This window comes from Aedes aegypti, chromosome 2 (assembly GCF_002204515.2).
Source record: "Aedes aegypti strain LVP_AGWG chromosome 2, AaegL5.0 Primary Assembly, whole genome shotgun sequence".
Taxonomy (NCBI): domain Eukaryota; kingdom Metazoa; phylum Arthropoda; class Insecta; order Diptera; family Culicidae; genus Aedes; species Aedes aegypti.
Window position 1 is genome coordinate 215,384,130 of NC_035108.1, and position 18,746 is coordinate 215,402,875.

At 38.9% G+C, this 18,746-nt stretch overlaps 1 protein-coding gene across 1 annotated transcript in view; it reads right to left on the bottom strand.

Annotated features, from left to right (window-relative positions):
- Positions 1 to 842: 842 nt before the first annotated feature.
- Positions 843 to 18,746, bottom strand: part of LOC110676375 — a 242,338-nt gene continuing 224,434 nt past the window's right edge. Inside the window, exons 8-10 of the mRNA XM_021843962.1 lie at positions 5,104 to 5,618; positions 4,736 to 5,038; positions 843 to 4,674 (exon numbers count right to left, since the gene is read on the bottom strand). Coding sequence (XP_021699654.1) covers positions 919 to 4,674; positions 4,736 to 5,038; positions 5,104 to 5,618 — 4,574 coding nt within the window. The 3' untranslated portion in view covers positions 843 to 918. The remainder of the gene's footprint in view (positions 4,675 to 4,735; positions 5,039 to 5,103; positions 5,619 to 18,746) is intronic.

Sequence of the window (18,746 nt, forward strand, 5' to 3'; positions counted from 1 at the left end):
CGAGAGGAATGTTTTCCGACTGTGCCATTGGGCGTTGCATGCTAGTCCGTTGTCTAGTGTGGTGCTTCCTTCAAAGGGCGATTGCCCACTGGAAGCATTAACGTGTAGTGTCTTTTTAAAAATACTTCATTGAGGTATTAGACAGCTATTGAGGTCTGCTAGAGGTATTGAACTACTATTGAAAAATTTCACTTTTATATGAAAATCCATCAAGTATTACTGAGGTATTACAATACCTGATCTAATTATCAGTTTGGTGTTCGTAGAATATGCTTGAGATATTTTATGAGGTATTTTACCTCTTATGCAGGGCTCATTCATACCTCATTCATTGGAAACTATTTGGTATGATACCTTATTTTGGTATTCAGAAGTTATTTTCTTCTGCTCGGGCGACCTCGGCACCGGAGTGCATCAATTCGGTAGATTCCCCAAACGCCGAAGAATTCTTTGTCCGGGTTGTCGTTGGTGGCGGAGTATCAATTGCTGGAGACTATTTGAGTAGTACGTAACATGGTTCAAATTTTTCGCCATACTCACAGGATAACCAATAGCAAACAATCACCTGTCATTCATCTTGCATTCATCGCTCAAATTAAAAATATAGAAACATTGCACAATTAGATAGATGAAGAGATTCAAAAAATTGCACAAAATGTAAAACAGTCTAATAAAACTTAACTTTCTACAGTTTCTTAGCACTTACACAAACACGTTTCGTTTTGAGGAAAAAAAATCTCATTTCCTTATGCACCTAAAGTATTCAGAGGTACCATAACTCAATATATCTTCGTTTGCTTCGTAATGTACATAATTTTATAATTGTTCGAAGTCTTTGATTCCTACATAGTTCCTATATAAATTGTTGCTATTGCACAACCATTTTTCAAATTGCACTTTACCTACTACTATAACTTACTAGTGGGCCAACGCGGCCACATTGCACGACGCCTCATTTCGTCTAGGTCTAATGTTCTTGAAGAACACCGAGTGGGTTTCGACGCTCTCCGCGCCGGATTCGCAGATGTCGTCCGTTGCGCAGCTCGTTCCATCGTCATCGTCTTCGTTGTTTTCGGAAATGCAGGACGCGTTCTCACTGCTGGCGAAGTTCTCGTCATCCGATGAGTACACGCGCACACTGATGGCATCTGCCGTGTTGAACAGGAAGTTCTCTTCCGGTTGCGGAATTTTGGGTGGTGGATTCGTTGGTGGCGGAGGAGGCCTGGTTTGTGGCTTCTCTATCGTGCGAGGCGGGGAAGGCATCTTCTTGGAGGGAATTGTTGCAGTCGGAGGGGGTGGAGGTGGATTCGGTGGAGGCAGTGGAGGAGGTGGAGCTTTGGGTCGTGTAAGTTGTTTGTCGGATCGGCCACTTCCATCCGAAGACGAAGACGTGTTACTCTTGACGGTGCTTACTGAGTGCTCCGGAATTGCACATATTTCGTATTTGTTCTCCTCCTGAATAGAGTTTGTCGAATCTATCGATTTTGCTGTGAAATTGAATCGTTCGTACAAATTCCTATTCAATCGAGACTCGTTCGAATCGGCACTAATGTAGCCGCTATCGTCCTTAACACTGGATCGGGAATGGCTTCGAATAACCGTGATCTGCCTATTGATGGACGGAGGACCACTGGAGCTCGATGGCTTATAGTGATGATGGTGCCGATGATGGTAATGGCCTTTCTCAGCACTGTCGTACGCCGCACTAGCGTCATCAATCAACGACGAAATTCCTTCGTCTTTATCCAATATGTCTGAAGAATCTGAGTTTTTCTCTAGGTCCGAATCACCAGAATTCCCATTGAATTTCGATGTGGCTATTCCAATGAATTTCTTCCATGCATTCTTAATATCCTTCGATTTCTTCACTCGATCCCGAAGCCCCATTGCTATTTGCATTCCATTCGTGGCTTGATTGATCTCCACTCGAAATACCTTTGTGGTTGTGATTGGAGTTATTTCGTATGTATTTTTCTCTTCATCGGACTCCTTAGGGTTTATACTAGGGCTGCCTTTCCTTACCGGAAAATCATGATTCGACAGTGTCTTGGTAGACAACACCTCAATCTTGTCGATGTCTTCAATGAACTTTGCGCGGTTCATCACTTGATGCGATTTGCCTTGATCTATGCTAAAGTTTTTCTCGTTCAAATCTCCCAAAGTCATGTAATTTTTGACGACCCCTGCATCCTGCTCATGATTCAATCGGAAACCGTCCTTCTCCATTGAATGCGATCGACTAGGTTTATTCACTTGGCTGTAGTTGGCGATCTTTTTCGGTTTCTTGGCCATGTTTTGATCATTTTCGGAAACCCCTGTGAATTGCGTTGAGTCGCTATCCGCCGTCAGACTGTGGGTTGATTCATAGTTTTCCAAATTAGTCAGAGACGGTTTCGGTGCTGGTCCGTTGGGTTGTTTCGTAAACTTATCGTTATTCCAGCAGGCCAGATTCTTAGGAGATATTCCGTAGTCTTCGACTTTTTTCAGCTGTTGACGGGGCTGATCGTAATGATTTCGGGGAATCGGCACCTCAGAAGGAATCAGATCCGGTGGCATTAGCTTTGGAACAATCACGGTATTATCGTTCGATCGCTGTCTTTTGGAGTGCCTCAATTCCAAAGTTAGTATCCGACCTGAAGCTACATCAAATTCTTCCAGACTTCGCATCTGATTGTGGTTAGCGTTTTTTAAATTTTTGGACTCGTAGATTTCCCGGAGACTGCCAAATGTTGTCTCCCGGAAAGATTGAGAGTTTTTTAGAATGAAATGATTGTTCAGGTCGGCCGGCAGGGATGTGAGGTTTGTTTCCTTTGTACTGAGTCTATCTTGAGCCCAAACGTTGCTCCTGTGCCGTCCGATAATGTTGCTGTGTTTTTTTGGTTTCCGATCCAGAGTATCCGGTTCGAATTGATCGCTGTCGGTGGAGAGTTCGCAGTCATCCGGGCTATGTTCTACCTCGATTGTTATACTGCCTTGAAAGGGCGTGTCACACTTGATTTTCGGACCCTTTTTTGTCGGCACTTGTATGACCGTTTCAGCAAGTGAGTTCATTGGCACGTCTTCGTATTCATCCATGTCTAAACTGACACTTTCACGCTCCTTTGTGATAGTATCAGTATCCTTTCTAAACCCCTCCACACGATCGTAAATGGCATTGCGTATTTCAACTTCCTCTTCCAACGGGAGAGCTGTACTATGGGATGGTGAGGGTTGAGAGCTGAGATCGCTACTGTTAGTTGTCGAGGTATTGAAGCTGATCTGGGTCTTGGAAGTGACTCTTTCTAAGCTATCGGTTTCATAATCGACTATCAAGTAATGTGGTGACTTTCGTGAGTAGATCGGCGAATCCGGTTGGTACTTGTTGAACGAGTTCTTTCCAGATCGGTTCCCAAGCGTGTTGTTGTCATCCGAGTTGATGAAGTCATGAAAGAACTTCTCATTTCGGTACTTTTCGGTGCGATCGATGCTACTGAAGCGGCTATCAGAATCGTGCATGTATTCATTGATGGGAACGGGTTCGCCACGTCCTCTCCATGAATTCTTTCGCTGGTCCATAGCCAACGCTTCGTAAACCATATCGGGCATGTGATTGATATTCCTCATTTTAGCACCGTTGTTCGCTTTTGCAAATTGATCCTGTATTTCTGTTTGCCGTTTGCTCAAAGGCCCAGAACGACTGTGTGAGTTTGAACGTTTTCTGCTTTGCTGATGATGGTGATGATGGTACTGATTAGGATTCATCACGCGATGCTGCATCTTGGGAGAGGATTCAAACTGAGGATTGTTGAACAGTTCACTGCCCGTTATGCTGTACAGATCCCGTTTGTCATAGATTTTGTTCGAATCCAAATTTACCAAAGAATTGTTGATATTTCTCATGTAAATATCTTGATTTTTAGAGTGGCCTTCAATGGGATTATGATCATACACGAAATTGTTATTTTTCATGATCGATCCATCATCAGGTCCGAATTTGGCCATTTTGACCACGTCGGATTTCAAACTATGGGAAACAATTTTAGGTGCTGAGCTTGTGTCCGATCGGATAGATTTGCTCCTTGAAGGAGCACGGGCTATCGAAGAACGTTCCTTCACGCTATTGGCTACTATTGTTTCGTTGTCAGATGCAGATGAACTATCACTATGAATGCTACTTTGACGAGATCGCAGTGATTTGGGTTGCTTCTTTATTTCAGGGTTTATCGGAAGAGACTCGCAGGTTGAGCGATCATCCAACGATCTGAGAGATTCAGGATTCTCTGAGGTATTACTCAACGATTTACCGCCATCGAATACATCAACATCGTTGATCTCGCCTTCGTGGTTCGTCGAAACGTTCTCCAGCCATTTTCGGATACTATTTTGTTTGTCTCCGCAGTTTTTACAATTGCTGGACGGAACTATGACGTCTGAGTTGCCCTTCTTCTCACATCCGGGGCAACCCGAGCATATACTTTTCTTGGAACTATCTCGTCGGGAGCTGATAAGACTGCTGCGACGGCTCGGAGAAGCCGTATGAGCGGCTGCATAGGTTTCCGATCCCTGAGCTTGTTGCAATTCCTCGGGAATTATGTTCAGGGAAGGTTGAAACCGCTTAGCCGACATTTTGTACTTGGCGATGGTGATGACCTCACGTATCTTGTTCAAAAATTCGATTGCGGCAGGTGGTGGTGACTAAAATACAATAGAAAGTGCAATTTAGTTCGGTAATTCCGGTTATAACCAAGTTACTTACCACTAGCAAGTGTGGTTCGAAGTACGCAGGATTAAAGTACAACTTCCGGCGCATAGTTCCGTTGACGATAGACTTCATACTTTCGAGCTTTTCGTCGTTGCTGATATCTTCTACAATGGACACATTTTCCTCTGGCAAACACTCGGTATCCTGGCCATTCAGATTGCTCAATCCATCGTGACTCTGCTGAGACATGTGCTGTTGAAGGTTGTGCAGTGATTGTTGCGGATGGAGATGTCCGCCATCCATGTCGGTATGCCCTAAGTAGTTTTTTGACTGGTGTATGTTAGCCTTAGTCTGCATCTGTTTTTAAATATTTAAGAAAACGGTTATATATCAGCTATGGATTTCTAAGAGATTTAACTTACTTTATCAGTTTCAATAGTTCGTTCGTCTTCAAACTCCGACACGGAGTTGGAATTGTCGCTAATGAAACCAGAATTGTCACTCAGATTAGGAAAGTGCTTCAGCAGAGGATTGTTCTTAACAATTCCCATCTCTTCGGTGTGAAGACCTACATTCAGAGCCCCCGTTATACCCCGATGACCGCCGGTAGCCCCGCTCTGCCGTTGACTTCCGCCACGTGCTATGAAGTTGTTGTGAGGCTGATTGGCAAACGGATTCACCTGTGAACTCAATCCGACTCCAAATGTGACTTGATCATTCTGCTGGTACGATGAATATTCATTTTTGATCGTGTTGGAATCGTCGTCGTCTCCGGAGTTGCGCTTCCGCTTCTTCATATGAATATACAGGAAAACCGAAGCAATGTAAATCAGCCCCAGGCAAAGACTGCAGATGGCAATTACTATGTATTCTTTCGTACTTAGCCCCGATTGACTGTCGATGTGTGTCTCCGAAGAAAAACTGACCTCGGTGACGTCTGCAGAGGAAAAGGGTGAAAGAAACTAAATTAGCGGTTTGATCAACTAGTTATCGATAACTGGTTGGCACGAGGCTACGGATTGATTATCAAGAAAATTCATTCGCTTGATTATACATTAAAATTAATTGCTTTAAATTAACCGTGAGTGATTGCATTACAGTTTCTCGCGTAATAATTATTCGTTACATTGTAGTGGATTAACTCTTCTATATGGATTGCTTGCCAGTCTCTATGGAAAAATTGATGGAGAAATTCCTTGATTGATTTCTAGTAGGCTTTCTAGTTTTGGGGAATTTCCGGTGGGATCATTTTTAAAGTTTATGTTAGAGTTTCCGATTGAGATAAGTGATTACCTCAGTTCCGCAATAATTTTTATTCGGATGATCAATTATTAGAAACGGCTCAAATGCCGAAAAAATACTTGTGAAGAGTTTATAATGAATATTTATGAGAAGACATTGAATTAATGGGTATCTAAATATTTCACGAGGAATCGTGAAAAATAACCGAACTAGATCTCTTCATTATGGCCCTTCCTTAGGTGGTTTGAGTCCGACTACAAAGCAAATCCATGCTGAAGGTGTCTGGGCTCGATTCCTAGACGATCCAGGATCTTTTCGTAATGGAAATTTTCTTGACTTCCCTGACATAGAGTCCTAGGTACTTGTTACACGATATACGAGTGTGAAAATGCAATTTTGGTAAAAGAAGCTCTCAGTTTAATATCTGTGGAAATGCTCATTGCACACTAAGCTGAGAAGAAAACAAAAATAACAAAATCCAGTTGATACCCACTCTATCAAAATTTTATAAAATTTACAGATTTTAAAACAAAATGTTTGTTAATTGATAAATTGAGAACTGGGCGTGATGTAAGTTTTTTTTAAAGAGTAGACATTTGTATTGGTCACAGACATAATAAACTTAGCAAGTATTCGGAGACTTGCAAATTTTTCTTGTATTCCGGTTTGTGCACCAAATAAGACTGTCAGACCTAAACATTTATAAGCTTACACGTTTATGTTAAACTTGCATATTTCATTACAATCAAGACACTTGAGATCACATATCATAAAGAAGCAATTTCTTCAATGTTTGAATAGGTGTGCGCGTTAATGGTTCTGTTAAAAATCTCATGACGTCTTGCAAAATGCAAAATGTGACTAGAAAAGATTTCAAAATGTATGTTTTACAAATCATCAGGAAAGTTATTAGAATTGTTCATTGAAGCATAAAGTAATGTTACTTTCATTTACTGGTAGTTGTGTTCCGATATTCCCGGTTTGATTTTGCTGCAAGTTTATCTTAGTTTCATTGTAAGAACTTAGCATGAAAAAAAAACACAGTAGGCCGCGCCGCGAGCGGTTGTGTTTCAACTGCCTGTCACGTTTTTTTTTGCGTTCTGCGTGATGGATACGATGGATAGTACGCGATGCCGCTGATGATTCGTCCGGAGCTACGCCACCCGGATATTTTTTCATTCGTTTGTGGTTTTTAGGAAAAATTACAACAGTTATATAATTGTAACATTTGATAGTGCCATTTAGTTTTTTCTTCTGTTAAAAATATGTTCACAATTGAAGGAAATTTTTCTTAATTGTGAAACCGCTTCGTTTATTCTAGGTGAAGAAGTGATTATTTTAATCCAGAATCTATTGTCTTTTTCAGTCCAAAGTGATTGGAAATCATATGGGAACGGTGCCTTTTTTCGACGATAACACTTCAAGGGTCGCGCAATTGTAGTTCGTTGAACACGTGTGGGGAAACTTCTTGGAAAACAACGTTTTCACACAGCATCATCGCGCTGCGTTTATCGATGACCAGTAGCGTGACAAGATTGGATTGCAAAATACTTATTTTTGAAATTTCTCATCGTAGTAGGCTGTTTTTCATCACGCTAATCTGTCATGAAACGGCCTACTTTCCTGCACTGCGGAATGCAGTGCGGCGATAGTCATTACGCAACTGAAACCAGTGCTGTAATGATTCATTACGCAACTTTTTTGAGTGTGTTGTAAGAATGCAGCGCCACACATGACATTATGACAGAATGCAGCGCCACACATGTCATTATGACAGTTATGTCGGGAACGAGTCACCCGACTCGTGCTGTAAAAATCATCATTCTGCAACTTGTTCCGTAAACTACTATTTCAAAGAAACAAGGGCTAATTCAGAGGGTAGGATCAATTTGTTTTCTCGTTTCGGAGAGCGAGTAATGACGCTTAACGTTCAACGCTCCGTCATCGTAATCATCGTCATCATTGACACTTCAAGAGCAGTTTTTCTGTTCAAAACGGAAAATTATTCGATAAAAATGTGTTCACTGTGTTTAGGTTGGAGAATAGGATTCAGCGAACACATTTTCCTGGAAATTTTCTTGATTTTGAACGAAAAAACTGCTTTTGAATATTCCGAAATCAATGACGGATCCTGCCCCCTTAAATCAAAGCCCTTTAGCTAGGACACAAGGTGGAAATACCTGTGCACCATCCTTGGAAGACACGCGCATGGAGTGACATTAATTTCTTAGCAACATCACTCCCAACAATTTAAATCCGGTCGTATCACTCGCTTGGGGATGGTACACAAATTATGTCACGCTAAATTCCCCCCCCCCCCCCTTTGTCACACTTTTTGTATGAGTCCTCCGACAATTTTGTAAGGCTTGTCACGCTTGGCTCGACCCCCTCCCCCCCTTGGAGCGTGATGTAATTTGTGCATGACCCCTTATAGTGAATCCTGGACAATTCCTTTTCCTATAATTCAACTGCTTGACATCTATGAAGGCGTGGGTGGGCCGCTGGCCTCTCTTTAAGTATGTGTCATATCATCATTATCCATCCCTTTCCTCGTAACGGAGAAGATGAGCGTGGCCAGAAATTGAAATTGTCATGTCTTTCCATCTCTGACTTCCGATTGAATAGCTGTTTCATCCAAAATAGTTGTTCATAAGTAATTGGAATAAGAATGGTAAAGTAAATAACACGACAGTTTTCAGTAGGCAATCTACGAAACACTACGTTACAACGCAACGCAACGCTTCAACTTCTGTAAGAACTTAGCATGGTAAGTCGGTGGACACCCATAACGCGGGAAGACCTTTTTGTGGTGCGTGATGTGGTAAAGATCTACTAGTGAACCCTAGTCCTGACAGCTTCTTATGAAGAGAACAGGATGTTACAGTAATCAAACAAACTCTTTTTAGTCCTTGTTACATTTTAAACCTAGTTAAAAGTGACAAGTTCCGGTTTTCCCAGTTGGCCGAGAATGATCTTGAGACAAGGAAAAAATGGAGTGGAATTCAACAATATGTTAATTTGTTTCGGATTCCCGTATACGTGGATTGTGAGGCAGTGACGGTTCGTGTCTACGATCTTCTTCCGTTGATGAGTCACGCCACCGTCGCCGACCATTTGTTAAAATATGGAGAGGTAATCTTCGTTCGGAAAGAGAAATGGAAGCATTATTTCTCGGGATTATCCAATGGAGTGCGAGTTCTCAGGATGAATCTGCTTAGACTCGTTCCGACATTCATTACCATTTAAAATGAAATTACAATGGTGTCTTATTTCGACTATCTTATATCATGGAACCTGAAGGAATGTTTGAGTAAAAAGTAAGTAAAATTGCATTGTTAATGTTACTCTTTCTTGGACATCGTACCCTCTTAGTCTATTTTTGATTATGGTTGTTACTATCAACAAAATATATTGCGAATGCTTGAATTCACTACTTCAAAAAAAAAAAAAATCGCAAAGCGTGACATACACTCCCGTGCAAAAGTTTGGGTTCACCCACTAAACAACATACAAAAGTGTTCAGTTCATATCTCTGTGATTACACGTCCAATTGAAACTCTCTAAGCCGCATTCGAAAGGCAAAGAGTTATTCTTACTTCGTATGTATTTTCCAAAAACATTCTTTGAAGTTTGTTTACTAAATTTTTACTTAAAGTAGTGACATTTGTCAAAAACACACTGAAAAAACATGGCTGATTTCCTCAGCATTGGATCGACCAAAATTTCAAATCAAGGTGTCATTAGAATTGTAATCTTATATTCTTTGAAGAGCACTCTCGAAATTTTGGCGGAAAAATCTGAAAAGTATTCAAAATCAATGAAACAGTCAGTCAAGTCATCGTGCAAAAGTTTGGGTTCACCCCTCAGTATGATACAAATCGTGCAAAAGTTTGGGTTCATCTGAGCCGCACGCACATCTCTGCCATTTTTCAACCGATTTAAATAGTTTAAAGCTTTTTCGAGCAAAAATAACGGCGCGCTCATGATTAGTTTGAGATTCCACAGATTTTTCGTGTTTTAATTAAGTTCAGGTGAACCCAAACTTTTGCACGATGACTTGACTGACTGTTTCATTGATTTTGAATACTTTTCAGATTTTTCCGCCAAAATTTCGAGAGTGCTCTTCAAAGAACATAAGATTACAATTCTAATGACACCTTGATTTGAAATTTTGGTCGATCCAATGCTGAGGAAATTAGCCATGTTTTTCAGTGGTTTTTTTTTTGACAAATGTCACTACTTTAAGTAAAAATTTAGTAAACAAACTTCAAAGAATGTTTTTGGAAAAATACATATGAAGTAAGAATAACTCTTTGCCTTTCGAATGCGGCTTTGAGAGTTTCTATTGGGCGTGTAATCACAGAGTTATGGACTGAACACTTTTGTATGTTTTTTAGTGGGTGAACCCAAACTTTTGCACGGGAGTGTAAATTGAAAAAAAAAAACACGTCTCTTAGGATAGAGCGCTTCTTTCTAAAGATGAATGGATAATGTTGGCAATAACGTCATGCACTGTCTAGAGCTCTTCGATTCAAGTGAAGAAGCAAAGGGTGCCGCCGATCGTGGTCAGTATTTCCGAAATTGTTGGGTAAGGTAGGAGATCTAGAACTTCAAGTAATTCCAAAACATAAACAGAACCTAATCTGGCAATAGTCGGAAAGTATGTAGCTTTCATTTTTGGTTTTGTTCGATGAGTTGAAGGCTAGATGAAAAATTAAAAGCTTCATTAAAAAAAAACAACTAGTAGACAGAACTTAACCAAACCGATTCTTATTAGTTTTGAAGTCTCTTCAGTCTATTGCATTCGTACTAGCACGAAAATCAGAACATTCGTTTTGAATCGAATTACAAATTAAAAAAACACCTTTAACATACTTTACACTATGCAATACAAAAAAAAATACCTAGTGGACAGATAAAAAAAAGGTTTGAACACAGTCCCAAACAATATAGTGGAGCCTCGCGTGCCCATCTCAAAATAATGTCTGTCATATTTTTTTTTAATTTTTCAGCAGATTGCTGGAATTGAGAAACATGTAAGTAATGGAATCCCTGCCTGAATTACTGAGTTTTTTTTTGTTACAATTACTGGTGTTAATTTTCGAAGTCTAAATAACCGATGATAATTTTTTATATACCGTTTTGTCTCAAATTCCGAACAGACTCATATTCCGAACAGACTCATATTCCTAACACTCGGTTTTTGTATGGCGATTTCGTTGAAATGTTTCGCTGAAATATGTCACCAAGTAACAAGTAAATGGTAGTCAATTGCAATTCAATTATAACGTTTCCAATATAATTTATAACGTGAGAGTAGTGATGATTCTCTAGTTTGAGAACAGTACAACAAGCTCAGATAAATTTATTTGCTAAATTATTCATTTGAATACGATTTATTCGTGCTATTCGGAGTGTGAATCAAGGTGTTCGGAATATGAGACAGAATGAACACAGTGTTCGGTCTTTGAATCAAAACGTCGTTCCATACTTCTGCCTAAAAACAATACTAAAACGAACTATATCAACATTATTATCGGTACATCCAACAGCTAACAGCTAGACTTTGCGAAGAAATTCAAATTTCCACAAATATCAGCCAATTTATGCCAGTCAGATGCATTTGAAGTCACTGTTGGCCTTAAGTGTTCGGAATATGAGTCAAAACGGTACATGAATTTAATTAAATATGTTCAAATAATTTTAATGGTGAACAAGTTAAAAACGATACAAAAAGTCTTTAAAACAAAGAACAAGGTGTCAATTAGACTGGCCCAGCTCAGTATGGGAGAAAAATAAAGTTGTATGATATTACGGGGCACCCCCCAGGATTATTCCTTAGGGTAAAAGGAAGACTTCCTGGAAAAATCAGCTCATTTGGTTGTTCCATGAGCTAGCGCATTTGAATTGAAATTAATATGGGATTTTCAGCTCAAACATATGGGAAACAGCACATCATCTACTGTTTGGTTCAGAAAAATTGTTGATCGCGTTCAATTGAACCCAGAATGTCAAAAATACTATTTGATATCATAGCGAACAATATTGTAGAAGGTTGTATCATGATTGAAATTGAGAAAGTTGGTGTTTTAATTACCTGAAGTAGATTTGTTAAGCTCATGCAATACTGCTTTGTATTTCTTCAACATAGTCGCTAAGCGCATCATAGTCACCTATGACGCTGGGCGAGCTGCTGGATAAGGCGCATGCATATATGTGATTACACGGGAGTACTGATCTAAGCCTAAAGTTCAACCACTGAAGGGGTAAGGAAAATGAGCTCAAATCCAGATACAACCTTCTGCAATTATGTTCAGTAGGGTATCAACTAGTGTATTTGTCATTCTAGGCTCAATTGACCGCTATCAACTAGTATACGGAACGAAACAGTGGCAAAGGGTCGATTTTCAATATATTTTGCCCCGTTGAGTTTTGCAACTTTTTTGTTTAAGGGCCAGTCTAGTGTCAATGCGATCGAAAGCTTTACTGAAATCTGTATAGAGAGCTTCCACGTGATTACCATTATCCATGGCTGTCAAAGAATAATGAATGAACTCCAGCAAGTTTGTGCATGTTGAGCGTCCCTTAAAAAAACCATGCTGAGTATGAGTTATTCTGTTTTTAACCATATCGAATAAAATTTTATTTATTATTGTGTGTGTGTGTGTGATCCAACTAACACCCACTGTCCGGCAGTGATATTACGGAAAAAATCTTTCTGCAATGTTTTTGGATGGTCTTGCAGAAAGCTTTAGTCCAGGAGTTAGAAGGTGATAGCTCTATTGCAGATCCAGTGACCCATTTCAGAATGGCTGGAGAGATACGTCCATTCAGAAGTCACCTTCACTAACAATAAGCCCCGCATGCATGCATTACCGTTATCAAATGAATAATTGTAATGCAAACACACTTCCAGTTTTAAAGATGTTTTCTTTAAAACTGGCACGTATTTAGTTTATTTAGTAAGAATCATAATCAGAACAATCTCACCGAAAACCATCAAAGGCGGCATTGCCGTCACCATGGTAACCTTCGACTAAACCAGCTCTGGTATCGTCTTTCTTCTCTTTTCGCCTTTGCCACCTATTCGTTCGTCTGTACACCACACAAAAACCATTTTTTCAATGTCTAGTATTGCACTACGTTTTTTTTCGATTCACATCAACGCATTTTTCTCTAACAAACCAAATCACTGAACGCGGCTTTTGTTTCTTCTAATTTGCTCCATTTGGCGGTAGAACCATATTCACAATTTCGTACACATTTTTCGTAGGAACAAATTCACTATCTCGTTGCAAAAGGCCGAGAAACGGTACATTATAACGTGAAACTCCTTGGGCTTTTCAATAAAATTTTATTTATTATTGCCTCGAAAATCTTTGGAATACAAGAGATAATGGCTATCCCACGATAATTACGTATATCAGATTTTTTGCCACTTTTAAAGATCGGCACTAAAAATGAGCTTTTCCATGTTTCAGGGAAACTACCTGATTGCAGAGACATATTGTAGAGCCAAAATAGCGGAGATGCAAGTTCGATTGATAACATTTTCAAAAATACAGGTGGAATCCCGTCAGGTCCAGCACCTTTGGAGACATTTAGACTTTTTAGTGCATCTATAATATCATGTACTTTGATTTGATTGACGCAAATGTCATTTGGGATTTCCGGAAGAAATGAGAAATTTTCACGATCTCGATTATTTTCCGAATAAGTAGTGTAAACGTCTTGAAAAAATGTTGCAAACAGATTGCAGCTTTCTTCAGGGTTCACACCAATTTTATCATCAAGGTGCATTTCAGATGGAAAGTTGTTAGATTTGGTTTTTGTTTTAACGTAATTAAAGAAATTTTTAGGACATGATTTCAATTCACGCTCAGTTCGTTCATTATACTCTTCAAATGCGGTATCAATGGCAAGATTTAATTGATCGCAAATATTTAAATAGTTAATTAAATTTGCATCCTTTTTACATTTTTTGTATATTTTATTTGCCTTTTGCTTACGACTCTTTAAATTTTTGATTTCTTTACTAAACCATATAGGATACTTTGAGTTATGATTCCTTCTTCTTTTTATTAAGGGTATATCGTCGTGTATTATGTCGTTTAAAATTTTGTAAAACATTTTAACGGCAGATTCAACATTTTCTTCGTTTCTTAACATATTTTGCCAACTTACTTGATTGATTTTCTGACTTATATTGTCATAATTTGCTGAACGATAATCATGAACTTCTTCAAAGTCGCAATCTTTAGGTCTGTTATTTCCATGCACGAATAAAGAAAACTCAATAGCTGTATGAAAAAGTTCGTTTTCCATAAGGGAGTCAATGATTCTACCACACAGAAATCTTCATCAGTATTCGTCATTAAGAGATCTAAATAACAGTTCTGCTGATTTTTAACGTGGTTAATATGATTTAGACCTAGACTTGCCGATGTATCACATATAAATTGCAAAGCCTCATTTTCTCCAAATATTGGCAGCAGGATGCTCTCGTTGTCGACGTCTGGGAAGAAATCAATATCACGTTGATTGAAATCTCCATATACACTCCCGTGCATAAGTTTGGGTTCACCCCCTAAAAAACATGCAAAAGTGTTCAGTCCATATCTCTGTGATTACACGTCCAATTCATACTCTTTAAGCTGCATTCGAAATGCAAAGAGTTATTCTTACTTCGTATGTATTTTTCCAAAATTATTCTTTGAACTTTGTATACTAAATTTGTACTTAAAGTTGTGACATTTTTCAAAAAACACACTGAAAAATCATATCTAATTTCCTCAGCATTGGATCGACCAAAATTTCAAATCAAAGTGTCATTAGAATCGTAATCTTATATTTTTTGAAGAGACCCCACGAAATTTTTGCGGAAAAATCTGAAAAGTATTCAAAATCAATGAAACAGTCGGTCAAGTCATCGTGCAAAAGTTTGGGTTCACCCCTCAGTATGGTGTATCGTGCAAAAGTTTGGGTTCACCTGAACTTACTTAAATCTGTGAAATCTCAAACCAATCATGTACGCACCATTATTTGCGCTCAAAAAAGCTTTAAACTATTAAAATCGGTTGAAAAATGGCAGAGATATTGACAAAAATGATGTGCGTGTGGCTCAGGTGAACCCAAACTTTTGCACGATTTGCATCATACTGAGGGGTGAACCCAAACTTTTGCACGATGACTTGACTGACTGTTTCATTGATTTTGAATACTTTCCAGATTTTTCCGCCAAAATTTCGTGAAGTCTCTCCAAAGAATATAAGATTACGATTCTAATGACACTTTGATTTGAAATTTTGGTCGACCCAATGCTGAGGAAATTAGATATGATTTTTCAGTGTGTTTTTTGAAAAATGTCACACACTCAAGAAAATAGCTTCCTTCAATTCATGTGAATTTGCACATACATTGCTCAAATTGCCAAAATCATTAGTTTTATTTGTGTCATATATATAGCATTTGAAACATATTCAAAGTATGTGCAAGTTATACGTTCTTCTGAAGCACATTGTGCAAAAAATATGGCGTCCGTGTGAAGGTTTCGCGGTAATGATCTTGTTGAGCTGTATTTATCCAGTGTTATTTTGGCTGCATCGGAAAGTATATTTGCTAAAATTCAATACTTTGATATTATTTAACTTATGCTTACTTTTATGCAGATCGAGAATCGAATTTCATCTGAAAGATGTTACAGCAAAAAAAGATTATCGACTGATGAACTCGCTGCCCACAGAGATTGCATAGAAGAACAATACGAGACGCCCCAAAAAGTTGATAATTTTTGGTTTGTTTTCTTCTGCTGCTCATTCTGATTCATTGTTTTATCGTACTACACATATTGAAACTGTTCTAATGTGTTTATCAGACAATATAATAAACTTTATTTGTATTCACTTATTTGTTTTCGCTCATTATTGGATTTAACAAAAAAAAAAAAAACAAAAAACCTTCATTGAAATGATTTGGTCGGTCAATATACTCCATTGAAGCCGCCCATGTAAAGTATGTGCCTGGATTATGGATTTGATATGAGATAATCATGCTTTCAATGGAAATTAAGATTGCCGACAATTCATTGATTACGCACATACTTTCCATATGCAAACCCCCATTGCAAAAATCCATATGGGTTGGCACATGAATCAAATGAAGACATTATCTTGAGTGCAACTTTTAGTATAAATTTAGTATACAAAATTTAAAAATATGTTTTTGGAAAAATGCATACGAAGAAAGAATAACTCTTTGCCTTTTGAATGCGGCTTAAAGAGTTTCAATTGGACGTGTAATCACAGAGATATGGACAGAACACTTTTGTATGTTTTTGAGGGGGTGAACCCAAACTTTTGCACGGGAGTGTATATGCACTTTTGTTTCGGGAGGAAATCCGCCAATAACATGTTCAACAATATTGTAAAATTTCTCATAAACTATTTTACGAGCGTTTTTCGGCGGAAAATACACATAAAGGGTCAATTTTCAATAAACGAATATTCCATACAAACTTCGAATTGAATGCGCCAGCTGGTGGCGCAACCAATTGCGTTGAAATTTTGAGAGTCCTTTTTTCTTACCCTAAGGCATATGGGGGGGTGCCCCGTTGAGTTTTAAAACTTTTTTGTTTTAGGGCCAGTCTAGTGCTAATTCTACACGTTAAAAATAAGCACGTAGATATCAATAGTTCTGCTCTTGGATTTTTTTTTGAACAGTGATGTCTAGTGTAGTCTAGTGCTAAAGATAGTAGAGCTAATCCCAAGTTCTAACTCTTAAAAGCATGCTGCTTGGTTGTTTTGAATTAAGTCAATAGTTCAATCCATTCGATTGAACATGCAATTTTTTTACCGTGTTGGAAATTGTCACGATCTGAAACAAGGCGTATTCTCGGTGGTAATTGTTTTGGGTAGTCAAAATCTGTTTTTGGAAAATTTCACTAACATTAACATTAATTTACATGTTTCTTTCCACATTGTTATACTTTAGGGATCATCCAAATATGACGTCCATCATTTGGGAGAGGGGGGGGGGGGGGGCTATGAAAGTGTGACACTGCATGTATTAGGTATCGGAAAAAGCGTGACAGAGGGGGAGGGGGGGGGGTCTATAAATCTCGAAAAACGATGGACGTCATATTTGAATCGCCCCTTATCTTAAGGGGGCAGGATCCGTCATTGATTTCGGAATTTTCAAAAGCAGTTTTTTCGTTTAAAATCAATAAAAATTTACAAAAAAATGTGTTCACTGTACTCTATTCTTCAACCGAAACACAGTGAACATATTTTCATTGAATTATTTTCAGTTTTGAAAAGAAAAACTGCTTTTGAAGTTTCGATGATGACGATGATTACGATGACGGAGCGTTGAACGTTAATGGGTATTTGAGTTGAAACCTCAATGGATTCAATTTATCGTGTTCGGTAAAGCCATTAAGTATCTAAAAATAAAATATCATCGTGCTATCAACCGGTGGCGTTATGCAACATGTAAACATTTATCAATGCAAATCTGTTGCATTCATACACCAAACAAGCAGTGGCAATAGCAGGGATTTGTTAGATGCATCACAGGTTTCTTTCACACATTCCTCTTCCATTTCCGATCTCTGAATGGAACTCCGTCGCCACGCTTTTGAGACGTTTCGTTTGAATTATGATTATGCTAATTGCGAGTGACAAACGGAGCAGAGAAATCGGATGGAAGAAAATCCCAAAGAAAGCGTCGGCATGCAAGTTGTTGACGGCACAGGCCATGCACCCTGCACCTTCTCAGTTAAGATCTTCTGGCCCGGGTCTTCGGTGGGTTCCCATGATAATTCATTCTTAAACGATTTTTACTACAGACGCCGCCCGTTGACCACAGTTTACGAGAGATGGTGTTATTTTACTGGCTGCTGACATCATCGCATAAACGGTCGTCTTCCCCCGCGGCGTCCACGAATTGGTTTTTGGTCTGCTTTTCTTACGTTTGTCTCTTTCGCTTCCTTATCGCGGCGTTTGTGTTTTTGGGGGGCCTGTCGCAATCGGCGCACAAATAAAAGCAAAAGTGGATGCCCCTTGCCCTCTGAACACTCTGGCTACCGAAACAACATCTTTGGTCGCCGATTTGCGGTAGGTTCGGTGGATAAAGCGTAAAAACTTGTTCCCACCACTTGCTCTCGTTGTTGGCCACTTTCCATGAATTTTGATTTGAAAATTATTATCACACAATTATAAGTGGTGGCATTACTCAACATGTATCTTGCACCCGGTTTCGATACCTCTGCCTGGTAGACTTTCCCTCTCTGTTACTAAATGGACAGAGGTTTGTCTGCTGCGTTGAGATACTTTGTCATGGTCGATAGGTATGCTGTAATAATACAGCCACCTACACAAAAGTTTTTGGTGTTTTCAATTTCAACTAGCAAACAGGATTTGAAAAAGTTCCAGCGTTGAAACATCAATTTCTTAGTTTGTGAAGAGTTACGTTCGGAATCCAATAAATCAATGTGATGAAATCGATCAGTTTAGGGATGGTCCATTAACTACGTAACAGTTGCAAGTACAATAGTCGTTCTGAGCTTACTAACAAGCCGTCGCGTTAATTTTATCATAATGATCTTTTATCTACATCCTTCGAAGCATTCTGAATGGCCGTTGTGAGAATACCCACCAAGAACTTCTCACATGCAATAAAGCTGGATTATCCTACATTGAAACATTAAGATTTTCGCTTTTTCGGATAAATTTCCTGTGGTTTATAATCAGTTTCAGGGATTGTTATCGTGGGAATCCAAAGAGCGAATTTTGTATGACTTCAGTGTAGGCCAATACTACAATAA